Source organism: Puma concolor, chromosome C2, assembly GCF_028749965.1.
Source record: "Puma concolor isolate L17-30 chromosome C2, mPumCon1.1.hap2, whole genome shotgun sequence".
Classification (NCBI taxonomy): domain Eukaryota; kingdom Metazoa; phylum Chordata; class Mammalia; order Carnivora; family Felidae; genus Puma; species Puma concolor.
Genome location: NC_141675.1, coordinates 89,979,487 through 89,999,919, shown reverse-complemented (window position 1 = coordinate 89,999,919; position 20,433 = coordinate 89,979,487). Strand labels below are relative to the sequence as shown.

Here is a 20,433-nt window from a genome sequence, read left to right as displayed (position 1 = left end):
GTTAGCCCACTGCTCACAGTGGGATAGTGGCCTTTTTTGTAGAGAAACTGGGACCATTCTAGAGGTGAGCAACAGTTAGAATGTTAGATCTGAGATTTGGGAATTAGGGAATTTGAATAGGGAAAGTGTAAGAAATGTGCTAGGGGATTGATAGGATATCTATAGGTCAGAGACAGAGCCTGGTCAGTGAAACTGTTTGGTGTCCTGGTTGAGTCATTGAGAGGGTCTCTCAGGTAACCATGCTGAGCCATCCTCCCTAGAGCAGCTGGGATTATGGTGGAAGATGAAAAATGGCTTGTCTTCTATACAACATATGGAAGTGTACCATCGACACACCGAAAGCCTAAAGGGAAACAGGCAGAGCCCAGAGCACCTCCTCTCCCTCAGTGGATATTTATTGACACCTAGAGTGCATCAGGCACAAGTCCTAACTGCCTGCCCTTTCCCAGTATAAAGATGGCCTTTCAGAGCCCTGAGTGCCCATGGCCTGCAAGCCTTGTGGATATGCATGAGGTGACATGTCAAAGTCTCTCCAGTGAGGAATTCTGGGAACCTAGAAACTAGGTCCACATTTGGGGTCCTTTATTTTTTCTCCTTTTGTTCCTTTTTTTCCTTTATCAGGAGAGCTTGCAATCCTAGGAGAGTAGATAATTACAGACCAGAGTTGAAGGGTCTTAAGGGTTACAGAGTCTATGTGTTGCCCTGTTTGCTTGAGAATATATGCCCCAGCATGAGTTAGTGTTCACATGAACACAGAATTGTAAGGTGGGGAGATTAGTCTTTGGTTCCCATGCACTTTTCATTCCTTGTTCCTTTCCACCTCTCTTATCGAGTGCTCCTCTGCCACCACAGTTTGGATCTCACCTGTGGGTCATGATCACAAAGGGCCTTACTTTCTCACTGAGCTGTTTCTATATCCAAAATAAACTGATTTCAGGGGGGCTGTGGGAATGATGCATTTTAATAGGAGTCTGTCCTGAGTGAAAAGCTGTGAAGAGCCTAAGGGACTGAGACTAATGTGAAAAAGTTGGGGAAGGCAGAGAGGATAAGGAAGGGAAGGTCTGGAAGCAAGGCAGGAGAGAGCAAGGTCCTGGTCCGGCCACACCATTAGGCCAGGAGGGCACCAGTGTCCTCAAGCTTAACCCTTAGAGGGGTGTACAGGTCTCTGAATCCTGTGTGGGCAAGGGCACCCACAGTGCCCCTCTGTGTATGTGAAAGTGGAGGCAATGGGAAGATGCACAGGTGTCTCTGGGCTGTGTCTGTGCAGCACCCTGTGGTCACTGTGGGGTACTTCTTGGGGAGGGGTGGGCAGGGGACATGTTTGTATATGAGGTGCGGTATGATTCCTATTAGCCCACGGTGATTTTGCAGTAAGGTGAACCTACTGCAATTTTAAATCCATACTTTTCATCTGTTTTGTGCTCTAAATGAAAATGTTAGGGTAATATGTACACTAGAGTATGTTTGCTAAATAGGTTTAAAAATCTATCAGGTATGCAGCACTTAAAAAATAAAACCATTACCTTATTTAAATCTCACTATTACCCAAAGGTTAAAATAGTATAAATTGTTATCCCATTTTGCAGATAAAGAAACAGATGCTCAGACCAATAACCTAGCTTACCAAAGTTTATATAGCAGAATCTATATTCAAACCCAAGATTTGGAGGCTCTGTTCTTTGCACTGTAATACACATAAAACTTTGTTGTGGAACGGACCACGTGTGTCCAAGATGTAGCCAGGTTCACCGGCAAGGAGTTGTTAGCACTGTTTAGGGCATAAACTTTTTGGCTGGGTCACTCCTGTGTACAAGCAGGGTCCAGGAGACACAGGTGATACCGCAATGTATGTATTTAGGCAAAGAAAATCCATTGCTTGCCTTCTATCCTCTTAATCAACTTATCAAAGCTGAATATAAGCAACTTGAAAAACAATATAATCTATAATTACAGACAATATAAAATATTAACAGTAGGTGGTAAGGTGGTTTGAAAGTTAAAACTCTAAATCAGATACCATTGCTAAATTTGGCAAATGAAGGAAAATAAGCCCAAGATCCTTATTTAATTTCTTTGCTCCATGAAATAGTTTATGCTTCATTAAAAACAGAACAGAACAATAGTAACCTTTTTGCTATCCCTATCTTCATAAGAAAAGGAGAAAAAGGTTTCTGTTTATTTCCCTAATTTGCATTTAAATAGATTCTTTTTGTCATTTATTATATACTAAGAACTAGATTTTTATCTTTCGGCAAAATTGTAGCCAGCATGAAAAAAAAAATTACATAGTTTAGTTAAAAGCAAAACATAAAAAAGAAAAAAAAAACCAAAAATCCAAGTAGCTTACATGTAACATCTATCTTCTTAATGAGACGAAACTATGTTAGTTTTCAAACAAAGAGATAAAATTTCATTATTTAGACATGAACTTTCCTCTTAGAAGAATTTTGTTGTCATTAAATTTTGTTAAACCTACCATTTGTAGCTTCTCAAAAAAAAAAAAAAAAAGATCCAAATGTTTGAAACTACTGTGGAGATATTGTCTTTAGTTTTGTTTGTTTGTTTGTTTTCCTTTAGCTTTTTTGGGTCAGTCTAGTTCAAGTGTCTTCCAGAGAGCCCAATTCCAATAGATCAAATCATAAAATGACCTGGCTGGAATGGAGCTTAGAAAGGGCCAGCTTGTCTGGGAATTAGCAACCCCAGAGCCACCTCACGCATGCATTCATTCACTTGGCAAGTATTTACTGAGAGTAAGTGGAGCTGTTTGAATCAGCCATCCCCAGGCCCTAGTGGCGCAGACCTGAGGGGAGAGAAGCAGGCTGGGTATTGGAGAGTGAATGGCTTCATGTGAGGGATAGCATCTTACCTTATCTAGAACCTCACAGGGCCCTGGTGGCTGCTTTTTGTGTAGTAACTCCCCTGGGGAGACCAGGCACAAGAGGTCCTACAGCTATGTGCAGGAGGCAGGGCAATGTCCCGAGAGCCTGGCTCAACAGGCACTCAGTGAATGTGCACTGGGTGTAGTGAATGAATTCTAGACCCCGGCCTTTGCTCTCTGAGCCTGTTTCCCAGTCTATAAAACAGCCCTAATGGACGCAGTGAGATGAAGTGTTTGAATGGACGTGTTAGGTAGAAGCTAGATATGAGAAGTCAAAGGCATGCCCTGAGGAATCTTCATCCCTTGACCTCAAAGATTTCAGAGTCCCAAAGATTTTATCCCAAGTGATAAAATGGGCAGTTAGACCTGAGCTCATGGCAAGAACAGTGATAAATAGATTGCACATGAGAAACCTGGGGGCACAACATCCTGACCTTGGGTCTTCCAAGAGCTTGGGCCTGACTGATCAAGAGCCACAGGAGCAGAGCTTGCTCTTCTCTTCCACCTCTGCCCCAGGGTAACCCTAGACTCATTACAATGCATTTGTATTGTGGGTACAGCCCCGCCCCCATGGAAAAGGGCTGCCATGAAGAGTCTGGTACTAACCCTGTGGGCTCAAAAACTCCCCCTCCCAACCTGTGAAAGGAGTACCCCAAATGATGGGAAGCAGCATCCATTAGAGACCACCCCGCTGTGCATCACCACTCCTTCTAGCCCAGAAGGACCCACTGAATATCCAATCCCAAACAACCTAGGGGCCAGTTCCACCTCTCGGAACCTGCCTGCTCTCCCTAGATGGTATACTGTTGCTCTAATAAGACTGTTTTCTGCTTTTACTTTGGGCACTGATCCTTAATTCTTTATTGCATTGGTGCCAAGAGCTGAGACACGCTTTTTGCACTGACAGACATTTTGGACTCTAACACACCAGACAAATGTCGGGGCTGAGACTAAGCCTTTCTCTGGCTACCAAATAACACCAGTTTTCTCACTGTCATTCTTTTCTTCAAATGTTAGAAATGTAAATTGCAGCAATGAATATACCTTCTGATCCAGGAGACTCATTAAAACTATTTTCTTCTGAATGAAAAAAAAATGCATTCCATAAATTTCCGAACTGGGCTGAACGTAAAACCAGGAGCTTACCTCCTTTCAGGGAGCCACTTATCCCTTGCAAATGAGGAGAAACCCAGAAATGAGACTTGCCCAGTCTCATGGGTACTTAGTGACAGAACCAGGCTTGGAGCCAGCCCCGTCCTCATCCTACTCAGTGCACACATGCACATGAGTGCACACACACATGCACATGTGCACATATGACCACATTCTCTCCACAACCAGTTGTATTGAATGCAGAAGAAATGATGGTGACCTTTGCAGATAGCCAGGTTTGCAAGGGTGCAAGTTATATACTATAAGGCAGTAGATGCGGGCCCAGAGAAGACTTGAGACTGTCTCTTAGGAAATAGCCACCTTGGAGAGATTCTGGTTTCTGATGTCATGTGGGACCATCTGGTCCCCAGAGTAGGTCTTTTTTTCTTTCTCCCTGAGGTATGTATCACCTCTTTGGAGCTCTGCCTCCGGCACCAGTGATCTTGCCAGAACCCCCAGCCACCAGAGAGCTGCTGGTGTGCTCCATGGTGGAGGCAGAATTGAGGAATGGCCTGGGTGTGGACATTGTGTGAGAAGCCCATTCAGAGAAGTGCATAGTTTCTTCTGCACACCCTACTCTTGCCTGTCTTTTCATTCCCTTCTCTTCTTGCTTTCCAGCCTGACTGGCCCCTATCCAGCAAGCCCTGCTCTGTAGTCCAGCAGGGACTTGGCACCAGGCAATCTAATCATTCTGGTGCTAGCATGTAACTTCACTGCTTATTTGCGTATCTAAATAGTCATTTAACAGAAAATACAGGGAAGGTCACTTCTCGGCCACTGTGATATCCAAGAAAGCATATGGAGTGAGTGCTTTTCATCACAAGTTCTAAGGACTTAAGGCATTTCAGATTTTCATTAACTTTATTGATTCTTTTGTCAATAAGGAACAGAGATGAGAAATTATTTTAAAATGGGGTTGAGAGGCGGAATTTTAAAGATCTAAAATTACAGAATAAGATTCCTCTACACTCCTGGGGCACTTGTCTTCTTTTTCCCTTTGTCCTTAAGAATAATTGCGGGAGGAGGGAGAGCCCTGACCTGTGCCAGCGCCCTGGAGATGACTACTGCTGTCAGACCCAGGATACTGCACACAGCAGATGTTGACCCAGACTCTGCAGGAGCCCCCAGCCTGAAACATCCTCTGATACTCGAAAGTGAGGAGTGATACTTTCCTTCTTCCTTTATTATCCCAGAGAGATAGCTGAGAGTGATCTGGGTAATTCAAAAGGGAGAATCACTTCCAAACCATGCATGATTGCATTTGGAAGGTGATGTGTTTATACTTAACTGTGAGTTACCACAGCCTTGATGTCTCTCTCCTGACCTCCCGACACAGAAGTCTAACTGCCCACAGTGTACCTCTGCTTGAAATTCTCATCAGCCTCTCAAACTTGGCACATCTAAGACAGAACCTGCTATCTCCTGATCCCCACCCCAGCTTCTTATCCTCCTCTTTATGTGGCACTCATGGTAGCACCTTTCCTATGAGGACCCAGGGTGCTGTGCCAGACACCTGGCTATTCCCTACCTCTTTCTCACCCTCCCTCCCAGAATAACTATGAGTCCTCGGTCCTGTTCCCAGGAGCTCTCAAGCCTGCCCACTCCTGCCCATGGCAGACTCCGCTACCATGCCCCTAACCCAGGCTTCCAGATTCTAATCCCCACCCACCCCTCGTCACCAGGATTACTGTGACAGCTTCCTAACCCTTCTCTCTGCCCTGCCTCACCCCTCCAGTCCACATCCCTCAGTGCGATCAAAGCTCATATCACACTTCGCTGCTCAGCTTAAAACCTTCCACTGCTGCTTGTTGCCCACAGAATGTAGTCCAGGTTTCTTAAAGCCTGTGTCCAGGGCTCTCCATAGTCAGCTGCCTCATCTGCCTCTCCAGCCACATCTTCTCCTCACGTCAGGCTCTGGAAGCACAGCTGGGGTGCTTCCAGAAGCTGCACATACTGGCTGCCCCAAGTTCTGCCTCTTAGGTCTTCCCATTGCCTGGAGCTCCCATCTCCCTCACCCAACCCTGGCTAATTCCAGGTGGCACCTCCTATGGGAAGCCTTCTCTGCTCTTCCTTGTCCCCACTCCATTAAGGGTGGGAGCTAGCATGGAAGAACATATGGGACTTTATCTTGATAGATTTTTTTCAAGTCATGATTTTAATCAAGTCCTGTGCCAAGTTGTACTAGCATTATATCTGAGTCCCTGTCTGTTTTCCATACTGGCCTTTAAACCACTTAAACCTAAGAACCATATTTTAGTCACTCTTGTTTTCCATTGCCTTGGACCATACCTGGCACATAGCAAGTGTCTTGTAAATGTAAAAGGTTGAATACAACTGAAAAAGCAAATTCACTTCGCTGTTCAAAGGGGAATAATAAATGAGTCTGAGGTTCTGCCTCTAGGAAGGCTGGAGCCATCTTTGCAGCTTCTCCGCCTGCACCTGTGCTCGGCTCCTCCACGCTCTGCTCTGCAGCGGAGCCCGTCCCAAACTATGGGGCTTCAGTTCCAAGTATAGGAGTCGTCTTTTCAAAGGCTTCACACCTTTCCTGTTACATCACTTGACTGCACTTGGATGATAAAGAGGATTTCTTGGCTTGGGTACTAGGGAAGTCCAGAAACAAGCCAGAGATCAGGCAAAGCTCAATCAGGGATCTGCCTGCCTCCTGTCAGTGTTTTGGCTATACCCTTTCTCTGCTCATCAGCTTCACCCTTAGGCTGCCAGCAGAATGGCTGTAACAATTTGAGGCTCAGGGTCACAATGACAGTATCAGAGGACCGGAAATTATATCTGAAGAACTAGGTTCTATTTTCCCAGACCAGTGTCTTATTCTACTGAATTGGATAACATTCCTTTTCTGAGACAATCCCTTTGGCTGGGAAATGTCCTACACTGACTGGCTTAGATGTGGTGTCCTGAGGATGGATAACCTTTAGAGTGATCCCTCCCTTGGAACTGGGGTTCTGGTCAGCTCCCCTTAATGTGTGTGGGCTGCCTGGGAGAGAGGTGGAAGCCGAAACAAAAACCAGGGTAGAGAGCTAAGGGGAGGAAAATGGCTCAGTGCCCACTGCGCCAGGCAGTGCTCACCCTGCCCCCCAAATCCCTCCTCTTCTGGTTCCTGATAGGTTATAGCAGAAACCTTGGAATTGGGGGGCTGTGGAGTCATGAGAAAAGGTGGTTTAGTCCAGAGTCACTTCAACAATGTGTGTGGTTGGGTGACATGGTATGGATCAGTGGCATGTTAGGGTGCCCTGTTGCTTCTCTTCTGCTAGTGCAGTAGGGAGTGGATTAAGCCTCCATGTTGTGCCCTCAGCTCCTGTCCCTAAAACGAGCATGGTGTCCTTTTGAGGCTTTGTAAATGTTTTTCCAAAGGAGTAGTAGATAGGGGTAATAACAATAGCTTTTTCCCCCCATCTCCCTGATTCTCTCATTCGTTTTCTCTTCTTCCCCTAGGCTCTATAGAGTAGCACAGAGGCTGATGCATCCTTATGCTAAAAGTGAGGGCTTTCCTGGGAGACCAGGCTGTGGGCCACCCCCACTCTGAGAATGATGACTGGTTCTCACTGGGCTCCGGCAGGAGGACTCTTTTTTTTTTTTCTCCAGTAGCTCAAAGTTTTGCACTGTTGGACCCATGACCCTTCTGACTACTCTGTACCTTCTTGTCACCTCTAGATGTTCGACTGGATAAGCCACAACAAGGAGTTATTCCTCCAGAGCCATACGGAGATCGGCGTGAGCTACCAGCATGCTCTAGACCTCCAGACACAGCACAATCACTTTGCCATGAACTCCATGGTGAGTAGAGGGCCTGCTTTCTGTACTGCCTCTGAGGGCTGGGCAGTGGGGGTGGGAGGACCTGGGGGGGGGGGGGAGGAGAAGAAGGAGGGAGGGGTGGAAATAGACTTGAGACCTGAGTGAAAAGGAGGAACTCTAAACATGCGGATTCTGTAGCATTCCGTGGGGACGTGTGCAGGACACATGGCCAGCCTGCTGTTCCTATCGCAGATTATGGCTCCATTTCTGCCTCTGGACTCTGTTTTACTTGGTGAAAGAAAGGTGCTGGGATTGTAGAAGGCATTTGCTCGGCACAGGACTATAAGGGAAAGTCACCAGTTCCCTCTGCTGATTTAACCAACATTTTTGGGTCCTTAGCATATGTGAGTGACTGAACTGGGATGGTGTGGGACCGCAGGCTCATTGGAAACAGTTGAGTGAATTGGGGCTGTTTAGACTGGAGAAGGGCAGCCTTAAGGGATACATAATTGCTGCCTTCAGATATATGAAGGTTTACCTTGGAGAAAGGAGGGTAGAATTGCTTTGTGTTGGTCTAGAAGGCAGAACTGTGGGGGAGTGCAGTTGGAAGGGGAGGCAGGATGTAGCTCAGGCGGGTGGGAGGCCCTGGGAGCTAGCAAACTCCCCAGGTTGAAGAGTGTTCAAGCAGATGCTGAATTCACAGAGAGATATTTGCTAGCTGTGTGGCCATATGGAATTTATTTCTCTGGGCTTCAGTTTCTTCATTTGTAAAATGACAGTAATAACTACCTTATAAGGTTGTTGTGAGGGTACAATTAGTTAATTGTAAAGCGGTTAGAGTTGCGCCTGGTTCATAGTAAGTTATCAGTTAATATTGGTGTTATGATGATGATGATGATGATGATGATGATGATGTAGAGGTCTAGTCCAGATAAAACCTATGATCCTTTGTAAACCTAACACTTTGGGATACTGTTTTTTCTGTGTGGTTGCCCCAAGACTTTATTTCAAAATCTTGTCTGCCCTTTGAACCTACTTTATTCAAAATGCCTGTAGCCTAATTTTTCTCTGACTTACCTCCCTCTGTTCTTCTGCCAGCTCTTCCTACTTGTGCTCCTGGTCAAAAAGAATAGCTCCACTGCCACACCCCCCCACCCCCCGCCACACACACACACAAACACCAACCCCACCATATATCTGAACACCAAAGACACCTTCTTATTTCAGCCAGTGGTGCTGGGAGGGGGGGGGCAAGTGTTAGGAAAACATAAAACATGGAGGATCACAGAGGCCAGGAAGAAAGGGAGTTTCATTTTCTACCAGGTTGTTTTAAATACGCTACGTACTAAATTTCATGTCCTGAAGAAGAAACCATTTTGGCCTTAAGTTGTTCAGTGTCTAGTTGGGGAAATAACCCAATCATGATGTAGCTTGATATATGCAGTGATAGAGATATGCTGAGTTAACAAGAACTCTAATATCTCAGTGGTTTAAAACAATAGGGATTTATTTCTTGGTCCTACCATATGCCCATCACTGGCCGGTAGGAGTTCTGCTCATCAAGGTCACTGGGGACTCAGGCTGGCAGAGCAGCCGCCGTCTCACATGCTGCTGGTTGCCCCGCACTTGCTGGCTCTGAAGCCTTCTGCCTAGAAGTGTCACATGCCACTTTTAATCACATCTCATTAGCTGACATCAGGCATACGGCCACATCTAACCTGCTGAGTGGAGATGTATGTCCTACCATGTGTTCGGGAGAAGAGAGCGGGGTATTTGTGAATAGCCCTAATGACTAACACAGGGAACCATAGCAAGGTATAAGTCAGAGATGATCGTCATGAAATTAGCATAGCAAGAGAACTGTGGCTACAGAATAGGAGGTTGTAGGACCAGGCAAGGAAAACATCAACACTGATTTTGTTATCAGTTTTGCCTATAATAGACTTGTGTCTTCATCTAAATGTAAAGACTCATTTCCTTCTAACTAGTCTCCTATAATTATGTCTCATCCCTGGCTCACTTTAGTCACAGAGGAGCAAAGCAATTGATCACAGGTGATTAAGAATGTGAACTCAAATCTAGTCAAGTTTGATTATCTGGGTGCCTTGTGGACGTCCCCTGGTGAATTTTACAAATTCTGTGCCAGAATCTTCATGTCACCCAACTGCTTGGCCCTGAGGCAGACAAACTCATTTTAATAAGAAGCAAAGACAAACATAATTAGGTAGGTAACTCTGCTACCAAGCCCCTCAAAACAATGAACTACAAAGCTAAATAGAGCTTTGGCTTTGAATTATCTGCACCACTGCTCTTCTCTGTTAATATGGATCACTGAGAGTTAATGGCACAACAGAAACCTTTCTCATGACAAATTTACTTTGGAAGTCTCCATTTTCAGGACAAAAACAAGGGAGGAAATTTACTGAAGGGAAGCCTCTTGTGGAGCTGGGAGAGAGAGAAGAGATTTAATATACAACAGCCAATTAGCATGCTCAGCCCATCTCATAGTCTCCAACGGCTGGCTGTGAAGGCATGCCACACTCAGAGGCCTCCTTGGACTGATTAGGTTGGCTTTCCTCTCTGGCTGTAGGGCAAGGGAAGGGAAATCCCAGGGTTGTTTGATCAAACTGCCCGGGCACCAGTGCTTTATAAATGTGGCTTTGTGCCTTTGTTAACCAGTAGGTTTACAGGTTTGTTATTAAAAACAACTCCCACAAAGAGGGATGTCAGCATCCCAAACAGGTGAAAGGAGAGAATTATAGAGTCCTTTTCTCTGGCCTGAGTGATGGATGTTGCTGCCAAGAAACAGATGAATGCACGCAGCCACTCCTGGAGCCCAGTGACCATAGAATGATCAGCTACTCAGGGGAGGTGTGAATGTGGATTGTTCTGTAAATTTACTGAGGCATTTCTGTTACTGTTCTTGGAAATTATACACCCACCTATACATATGCCCACAAATCTGTCCATGTAAAGGTACATATAGCATACTTTGATTCAGGTTATAGGTAAGTTCTTTGGTATCGAATCCTCTTTTACTGCTGAAATAGGTCAGTGATTCCATACCTTTCGGGAAAGTCACAGACCCCCTTGAAATCTAATAAGGGTTGTGGGTCCTTTCCCCAGAGTAATGTGTATATGAACACATTTTTAAAAGATAATTTTAGGGGATTCAAGAGTATCCTAAAACTTTTCAGTCAACCTTCCCAGTTTAAGATCTTAACATCATGACTTCCTCATTCATTCATTCATTCATTCCACAAATAATTAAGAATCAGATACTGTGCTGGATATTGTGCAGATAATAGTGAACGAAAGAGAGATGGTCTGTTCCGTGGAGGTTCCAGTGTAGAGACAAATGTTTAATAAATAATCTCACCAATAAATATATAATTATAAACTAGTAAGTCTTAGATTGGAAGAGTAGTTATGCTATGATAGAGTGTAATAAAAGGATCTCTATTTAAATGGGGGAGTCATGTACATTTAAACAAAATTTTTTTACATTTATTTATTTTTTGAGAGACATAGAGAGACAGAGCGCAAGTTGGGGAGGGGCAGAGAGAGAAGGAGACACAGAATCTGAAGGAGGCTCCAGACTCTGAGCTGTCAGCACAGAGCCCGATGTGGGGCTCGCCCACAAACCATGAGATCATGACCTGAACCAAAGTCGGATGTTTAACTGACTGAGCCACCCAGGCGCCCCTCATGTACATTTTTAAATTGACAATCAACCCCGACTTAAAGCTCATTTTTTTTTTTTTTTTTTACTGATGGTAATTAATGTTCTGTGAATTAGTTCTACAATGGATCGAAGAACTTACAATTACAGAAGCCCCAAGTATGTTGGTTTATAAACAAAAGTAATCAACTTTATCTGTTTTTTAAGTTTTGTTTGTGTCTAATTTTATATACTGGCTAAAGACCCAACTCCAGCTGAGATGACTACTACTGAGAAGTAACTACATATCATTAAATCATGGAAGAAAAGCCAGAAATTTCCCAAGTTCTGTCAATGAATTGGTACCAATAAAGGCCATGAATTATTAACACACCAAGAGTGTGGGAGTGATACCCTACTGCATAAGGTACATGAGCAACTCTGAAAGAAAAAAGATTAAAATTGGTCGATCTTTGAATTTTTGCCACAACATGTTCTTTTACAGTTCCCACTGGGGAATCCTAGTTTTTTTGAATTTCAAAATAACAATGATAATAATAATAATAAAAATATCCCACCTACATAACCTAGTAAGAAGATATTCTCTGGTTTCTTACAGTGCCTCAGAAAGCCAGGTTTCTTAAGCTCTCGGGGGCACTCTTCTTGCTTAATTTTGCCTGCTGCTGTGGGAGCCTTTCTCACAAATTCCCTTTCCTCTGAGTGTGGGCTTTTCCTCTGATGGGAGTGTGGACAGATGGAAGTAGGGTTGAGCTGTAATATGGAATAGAACAATTCCATAGTCATCCATGTTCTATTTCTTCATGAAAAACACTGACAGGAGTAAATCCAAACATAATGCAGCCTTATTTACAATTTTAATTAGCAGGTTCTTTGGGAAAAAGTAAATTGCTAATGGTTTCTGTCTAGAGTTTTAAAAAATGGAATGATGTTCATTTTCTATTATTATGACTGTGAGGATTCACATTAATGATAACCATGTGCAGCTGGGTGGTAGGAATCCTTTTTGCTAGAGCATGTTTGATAGCTGCTTTAATGCTATTAATTTGTTCACCAGAGGCACATATTCCCATTTGACTGTGTGTAAATCAGACCAATTGTAGCCAAGCCTTAGTGTTCTTTCTCGTTGTTTTGAGGAGAAATTACAAATGGTAGCACCAAGGAAAAGTCAAACCTGGTGCAAAAGAAATAAAGACTCTGAAGTGGGTCTCCTGCCCCCAATTTGAAAAGCTTTGTTCTGGGATTATCTGTCATCTTTGATGCTTGGCATCCCCAAGCCATGATGCTGCAGCAAGTCCCCAACCCCAAATAGGGAGCACTTCCTACAATGACAGTATTTCTAGATTTCAGTGTAAATACACACATACACACACACACACACACACACACACACACACACACACACACTCTGTTGTGATGTTTAAGTAGCCAGTGTTTGATCCTACCATAGCTGCAAAGCCCCTTGGTAGATAAAGAACCTGCTTAAAGAAGAAGAAAAAGATGAAGAGGAGGAGGAGGAAGAGATAAATCTTATCTGTTATGCATTAATCTTTTTTTTTAAATATTTTTATTTATTTTTGAGACAGAGACAGAGCATGAGCAGGGGAGGGGCAGAGAGAGAGGGAGACACAGAATCCGAAGCAGGGTCCAGGCTCTGAGCTGTCAGCACAGAGCCTGACACGGGGCTTGAACTCACAGACTGTGAGATCATGACCTGAGCTGAAGTTGGACGCTCAACCGACTGAGCCACCCAGGCGCCCCTGCATTAGTCTTTATAGTACAATTTTTTTTTCAAAGATTCACATAGTAAGCTTGCTAAAAACTCAGTTTCTTTTGGCTTGCACCCTAGTCAAAGAAAATAATAATCTCTGGAGGATGGGGCCCCAGGAACCTGCATTTTTAACAAGATTCCCTGCGTGATTTATATGCACATTAAAGCTAGAGAACTGTTGTTCTGTGGAATCTATATGTATGAAATAGTCACCCTCTAAAATAAAGCACTGCAAATTCTGAAAGATAGTGCACTTCCAGCATAACAGCATGAGAAACTCCACAGATCCAGTCTTCAGGGAAACTGGTGAAAATTTATTTTATTTTATTTTATTTTATTTTATTTTATTTTATTTTATTTTATTTTATTTTATTTTATTTTATTTTAAAATTTGTTTAAACGTTTATTTATTTTTGAGGCAGAGAGAGACAGAGCATGAATGGGGGAGGGTCAGAAAGAAGGAGACACAGAATCTGAAACAGGCTCCAGGCTCTGAGCTGTCAGCACAGAGCCCAACGTGGGGCTCGAACTCACGGACCGCGAGATCATGACCTGAGCCGAAGTCGGCTGCCTAACCAACTGAGACACCCAGGCGCCCCAAGTGGTGAAATTATTTTAAAAGAACCATTTTAAGTCTCTGGAAATGGTCCTGAGTGCATTCAACAAATGAAGAGATGCATATTCAAGAAAACTACTAAAACTCAATAAGAACGTTGAACCTATGGTATCTGAACCAAGATCCATTCTCTCCCTTTCCCCTCCCAGTTCAATAAGATGAAATTGCCCTCCAAACTGGTACAACCAAGAACACAGGGCCCCTGGCTCCCAGTTGAAGACTGTCATTATAGGACATTTCTTATCCTATTTAAAGTTACCTGTTGCTGAAGCCAAATTCCAGTGAATGTGGCCAAGCAAGGAGGACTCCTTCTTCTGCCTAGCTCCTACTCAGGGAACAGAGGTTCTGCCATAGGTGCAACACTGCTGAGAATTCTCGGGCTCCAGTCTCCCTTGCCCCAGCTTGTAAGACAGAGATTCCAGGCTGGGAAAGGCAAACGGAGGCCTGAGGCTACTCATCCCATTCACTGAGTGTTCAGCTACTAAAGTAGGGTGTCAGTCAGGAACTACACTTTTATCCCTAACCCCAGCTACAGAGCCATGGCTCAGAGATTTTGCCTGGGAGTAGAAACAAACTAAAACTAAGAGCTTTAAGTCTTTTCCCAAAGGAACTGACCTCATTTGCAACAGAGTGGAGAAGTTTAAGCCAACAGCAGTCTCAAAAATACCCTTAGGGAGATTCTGGTGGAAAGCAATTGGGAGATTGGTAGAGTCATTGGAGATATGGGATAAACAGTAAGCAGGCTAGTGTGCTGGAGAGAACTGGGGAATGAGACTTCCTGGAGCCAGAACAGATCTCAAACACTGACCTCACAGACTGTCCCTTCAAAGTAGACTAAATTTGGTTGGATATGTCTGTGGAGCATTTTTATGCCCCCAGGACGTTGTTGAAAATAAGAGAATAATCACCTGGAAATTAGTGGAATTTCATAGCAACATGTGGTCAGAGCAAGAGAAAATTTAAGAGAGTACTACTAAGACCACTGTCATCCCAGGATGTCCATGGGAATACACAAGGCTGCACCCCCTAGGGAACAACATCAGAGGTCACTCACTATGGGAGCTGAGGTGGAAATAGTCTTCACTAAAATAGTCCAGCCAGTCACAAAACAAGTAAGCAAGCAAATAACAATAACAAGCCCCAGGAGTGGGGGACTGGAACCCTGAGTTGCTATAATATATTATCTAAAATGTCCAGTTTCCAAAAAAAAAATTAAGACACACAAAGGAACAGAAAAATATGGCCAGGAAAAAAGGAAAAAATAGATAAAAAGCATACATTGGAAATAGCAGGCAACAGAAACTGCCTATGAGAGTGAGCAGATGTCAGATTTGATAAAAATTTCAAACTGTCCATTATAACTATGTTTTTTAAATTTATTTTATTTTTTAATGTTCATTTATTCTTGAGACAGAGAGAGAGAGAGACAAACAGAGCATGATCGGGGAGGTACAGAGAGAGAGGGAGACACAGAATCTGAGCTGTCAGCACAGAGCATGACACAGGGCTTGAACCCACAAGCCATAAATTCATGACCTGAGCTGAAGTCGGATACTCAACCTAGTGAGCCACCCAGACGCCCCATAACTTTTTATTTTAAAAAAATGAAACTAGGGGCGCCTGGGTGGCTCAGTCGGTTAAGCGTCCGACTTCAGCTCAGGTCATGATCTCGCGGTCTGTGAGTTTGAGCCCCACGTCGGGCTCTGGGCCGATGGCTCAGAGCCTGGAGCCTGCTTCCGGTTCTGTATCTCCCTCTCTCTCTGACCCTCCCCTGTTCATGCTCTGTCTCTCTCTGTCTCAAAAATAAATAAAAATGTTTAAAAAAATAAAAAAAAAAAAACTAAAGGAAACAATGATTAAAGAAGTAAAGGAAGTTTTGATGATAATGTCTCCATAAACAGAGTATATCACTAAAGAGATGGAAATTATAAAAATGAACCAAAAGGAAATTCTGGATTTGAAAAATACAATTACTGAAATGAAAAATTCACTAGAGAAGCTCAACAGTAGGTTTGAACTGTCAGAAGAAAGAATTAGCGACCTTTAAAATAGATCAGTATAAATTATACAATCTGAAGAATAGATAGAAAAAACACAGAGCCTCAGAAAAATATGGGCTACCATTAAGCACACCAACATATGCATAATGGGAGTACTAAAAGAAGAGGAGAGAAAGAAAGGAACAGAAAAAAAATTAGAAGAAATAATGGCCGAAATCTTCCCAAATTCACTGAAAAATATTACACAGCCAAGGAAGTTTACGAAGCTGTAAGTAAGATAACTGCAAAGACATCTACAAACAGGTACACCATAGTAAAAATACTGAAAGCAAAGACAAAGAGAAAATCTTGAAAGCAGCATGAAAAAAGTAACTGTTACAAGGGAACACAAATAAGATTAATAGCTGATTTCTCATCAGAAACAATGGAAGCCAGAAGGAAGTGAGAGAATATATTAAGTGCTCAAAGGAAAACACTGTCAACCAAGAATCCTATATCCAGCAAAGTTTTCATAAAGGAAGTTGAAATAAAGATATTCCTAGATAAACAAAGATTGAGAAAATTTGTTGTCAGCAAACAAACTTTATGATAAATAGTAAAAGAAGACCCTAAACAGTAATTTGAATCCACACAAAAAGACAAAAAGTACCAGTAAATGTAATTATGTAATTATAAAAGACAACATAAATGCATATGCCTTCTTTTTCTCTTAATTGATTTACAAATTAATTGTATAACATAATAATTATAAAATGTGCTATTGGGCCTGTAACATATAGAAATATATTTTCCAGTAACAGCACAAGTTGGTGAATGAGAACAAAGCTGTATTGGACTAAGGAAATTAATTCATATGGTAACTTGAATCCACAGATGCAAATGAAAAGACGCAGAAATGATAAATAAGGAAGTTAATATAACAAAAGCTATAAATATATACTTATTTTCTTTTTTTGTTTCTGTTTCTTTAAAAGACATATATAAAGGGGTGCCTGGGTGGCTTAGTAGGTTAAGCGTCCACCTTCGGCTCAGGTCATGATCTCACAGTTCATGGGTTTGAGCCCTGCATTGGGCTCTGTGCTGATAGCTCAGAGCCTGGAGCCTGCTTCATATTCTGTGTCTCCCTCTCTCTCTGCCCCTCCCCTGCTTGTACTCTGTCTCTCTGTCTCTCTGAAAAATAAACATTAAAAAATATATTTAAAAAAAAGACATATATAAAAATTGACACTATAACAAACTAACCTTAAATTTATAGCATTTATAGATGTAATGTATATAGTAGTAATAGCACAAAAAAGAAGGAAGGGAATAAAACAATATAGGAATAAGATTTTTATATCTCACTGGAATTAAGTCAGTATACATCTGAAGCTGATTCTGATAATGGAAGATATATATGGTAAGCTCTAGAACAGTGGCTAAGAAATAACTCAGAGAATATAGTGAAAAAAATCAGTAAAAATATTAAAATGCTACATTATAAAATGATTACCTAATGCAAAAGAAAGCAGTACAGGAAAAATAAAGATATAAAAAGTGTGACATAGATTAAAAGTAAAATGGCAGACATAAATCCACCTATATCAATAATGACATTAAATGTGAAAAGGGTAACCACTCTAATCAAACGTAGAGATTGTCTGACTGAATTTTTAAAAAAGTACAAGATCCAACTACAGATTGTCTATAGGAGACACACTTCAGATTCAAAAATTATAATGCATTGAAAGTAAAAGGGTGGAGGGGCGCCTGGGTGGCGCAGTCGGTTAAGCGTCCGACTTCAGCCAGGTCACGATCTCGCCGTCCGGGAGTTCGAGCCCTGCGTCGGGCTCTGGGCTGATGGCTCAGAGCCTGGAGCCTGTTTCCGATTCTGTGTCTCCCTCTCTCTCTGCCCCTCCCCCGTTCATGCTCTGTCTCTCTCTGTCCCAAAAATAAAATAAATAAACGTTGAAAAAAAAAATTAAAAAAAAAAAAAAAGTAAAAGGGTGGAAAAGGATATATTATGCAAACAACAACCACGAGAAAGCCAGAGTGGTTCCACTAATAACAGAGTTTTTTTTTATTTATTTATTTTTTTCAACGTTTATTTATTTTTGGGACAGAGAGAGACAGAGCATGAACAGGGGAGGGGCAGAGAGAGAGGGAGACACAGAATCGGAAACAGGCTCCAGGCTCCGAGCCATCAGCCCAGAGCCTGACGCGGGGCTCGAACTCACGGACCGCGAGATCGTGACCTGGCTGAAGTCGGACGCTTAACCGACTGCGCCACCCAGGCGCCCCAATAACAGAGTTTTAAATAGACTTTGAAACAAGCAAACAAAAAAGTGTTACTAGAGATACAGAGGGACATTTTGTAATGATAAAAGGGTTACTCCATCAAGAAGGTATAACACTTATCTGAACATATATGTACCTAGCAATACAGCATCAAAATACATGAAACAAAACTGACAGAAATGAAGGGAGAACACAGTTCAACAATAATAGCTGGAGACTTCAACACTCTCACTTTTAATAATGGACAGAGCAACTAAGCAGACGATCAGCAAGAAAATAGAAAACTTGAACAAGGAAATAGAGGCTATAAACCAATTGACCTAACAGACATCATAGCATACTCTATCCAACAACAGCAGACCACACATTCTTTTCAAGGGTACATGAAAATTGTCCAGGATAGATCATATGCTAGGTCATAAAACAAACCTCAAGAAATAAAAAGGATAAAAATAATACAACGTTCTCTGGCCACAATGGAATAAAATTCTAAATCAAAAACAGAAAGAAATTTGGGAAATTTTGCAAACATGTGGAAATTAAATAACATACTCCTAAATATACAATGGGTCTAAGAAGAAATAAAAAAGAAATTGGAAAATACTTGAAATGAATGAAAGTGAGACATAACTTATTAAAACTTACAGGATGCAACTAACAGTGCTTAGAGATAAATTTAGAGATGTAAATACCTGTGTTAAAAAAATTCTCAAATTAATAATCTAACCTTCCACCTTAAGGCACTGGAAAAAGAACAAAGTAAACCTAAAGCAAGCAGGAATAAGGAAATAATAAAATTAGAGTTGAAATTAATGAATTAGAGAATAGAAAACAACATAGAAAAATCAGTGAAACCAAAAGCTGGTTCTTTGAAAAGGTCAACAAAATTAACAAAACTTTAGCTAGATTCTAGGCCAAGAAAAACAGAATTACTAGATCTGAAGTGGAAAAGGAGACATTACTACCAACCTTACAGAAATAAAAAGGATTATAAAGGAATATTACAAATAATTGTATGCCAATAAATAGAAACTTAGATGAAATGTACAAAAGCCCAGGCCCAGATGCCTTCACCGCTGAATTCTGTGAAACATTTAAAGAAAAATTAATACCAATTTTTCAGAAGCTTTTCCAAAAAATAGAAGAAAACGCTTTCCAGTTCATTCTATTATTCTAGTAATACCTTGATGCCAAAACCAAAGACCTCACTCAAGAAAGCTACATACCAATATTGCTTATGAATATGGATGCAAAAATTTTCACCAAAATACCGGCAAACTAAATACAGCAACATATAGAAAGAATTATATGTCATCACCAATTAGGAATTATTCCAGGATTGTGAGGTTAGTTTAACATCAGTAGAATAAAAAACAAAAACTACACGATACTCTCAGTAGACTTAGAAAAAGCACTTGACAAAATGCAACATCTTTTCATAATAAAAACATTCAACTAACTAGGAATATAAGAAAACTTTCTCAACCCGATGAAGAGCACCTATGAAAAACCCACAGCTAATATCATACTTACTGATTAAAGGCTGGACACTTTCCACCTAAGATTGGGAACAAGACAAGGATGTTTGGTCTTGCCACTTTCTATTCAATATTGGAAGTTCTAGCCAGGGTAATTATTGAGGAAAAAGAAAAGGCATCCACATTGGAAAGGAAGAACTAAAACTATCTCTGTTCTCAGATAACATGATCTTTTTAAAATATTTTATTATTTATTTTGAGAGAGAGAGAGTGCACATATGCTAGCAGGAGAGGGGACAGGGGGTGCAGGGGAGAGAGAATCCCAAGCAGGCTCCATACTCTTAGGGTGGAGCCCAATGCAGGGCTCGATTTTACAATCCATGAGATCATGACCTGAGTCAAAGTCAAGAGTCCATTGCTCAGCTGACAGCCACCCTGGTGCCTGTAGATAATATGATCTATATATGGAAAATCCTGCGACATCCACCAAAAAAGTATTAAAAGTAGTAAATTAGTTCAGCAAGGTTGCAGGATCTACAACCAATTTACAAAAACCATTTGTATTTCTACATACTTATAATGAATAATCTGAATATGAAATTAAGAAAACCATTCTATTTACAGTAGCAGGAAGAACAACAAAATACTTGGGAAACTTTTAACAAAAGAGGTGCACAACTTGTACTCTGAAAACTACAAAACATTGTTAAAAGAAACTAAAGAACTAAATAAACGGAAAAACATCTCATATACATGGATTAACAGACTTTTTATTGTTAAGATGGCAATGAACCTACAGATTCAGCACATTTTTATCCAATTCCCAGCTGGC

General features: G+C 41.7%; 1 protein-coding gene across 20 annotated transcripts in view; it reads left to right on the top strand.

The window, feature by feature from the left end:
* The window catches only part of KALRN (kalirin RhoGEF kinase), a 671,367-nt gene that overhangs the window by 249,663 nt on the left and 401,271 nt on the right, over positions 1–20,433 (top strand). For all 20 annotated transcript variants that reach the window (XM_086675190.1, XM_086675188.1, XM_086675186.1 and 17 more), the window contains exon 6: positions 7,700–7,822. In XM_086675190.1, coding sequence (XP_086531316.1) covers positions 7,700–7,822 — 123 coding nt within the window. The remainder of the gene's footprint in view (positions 1–7,699; positions 7,823–20,433) is intronic.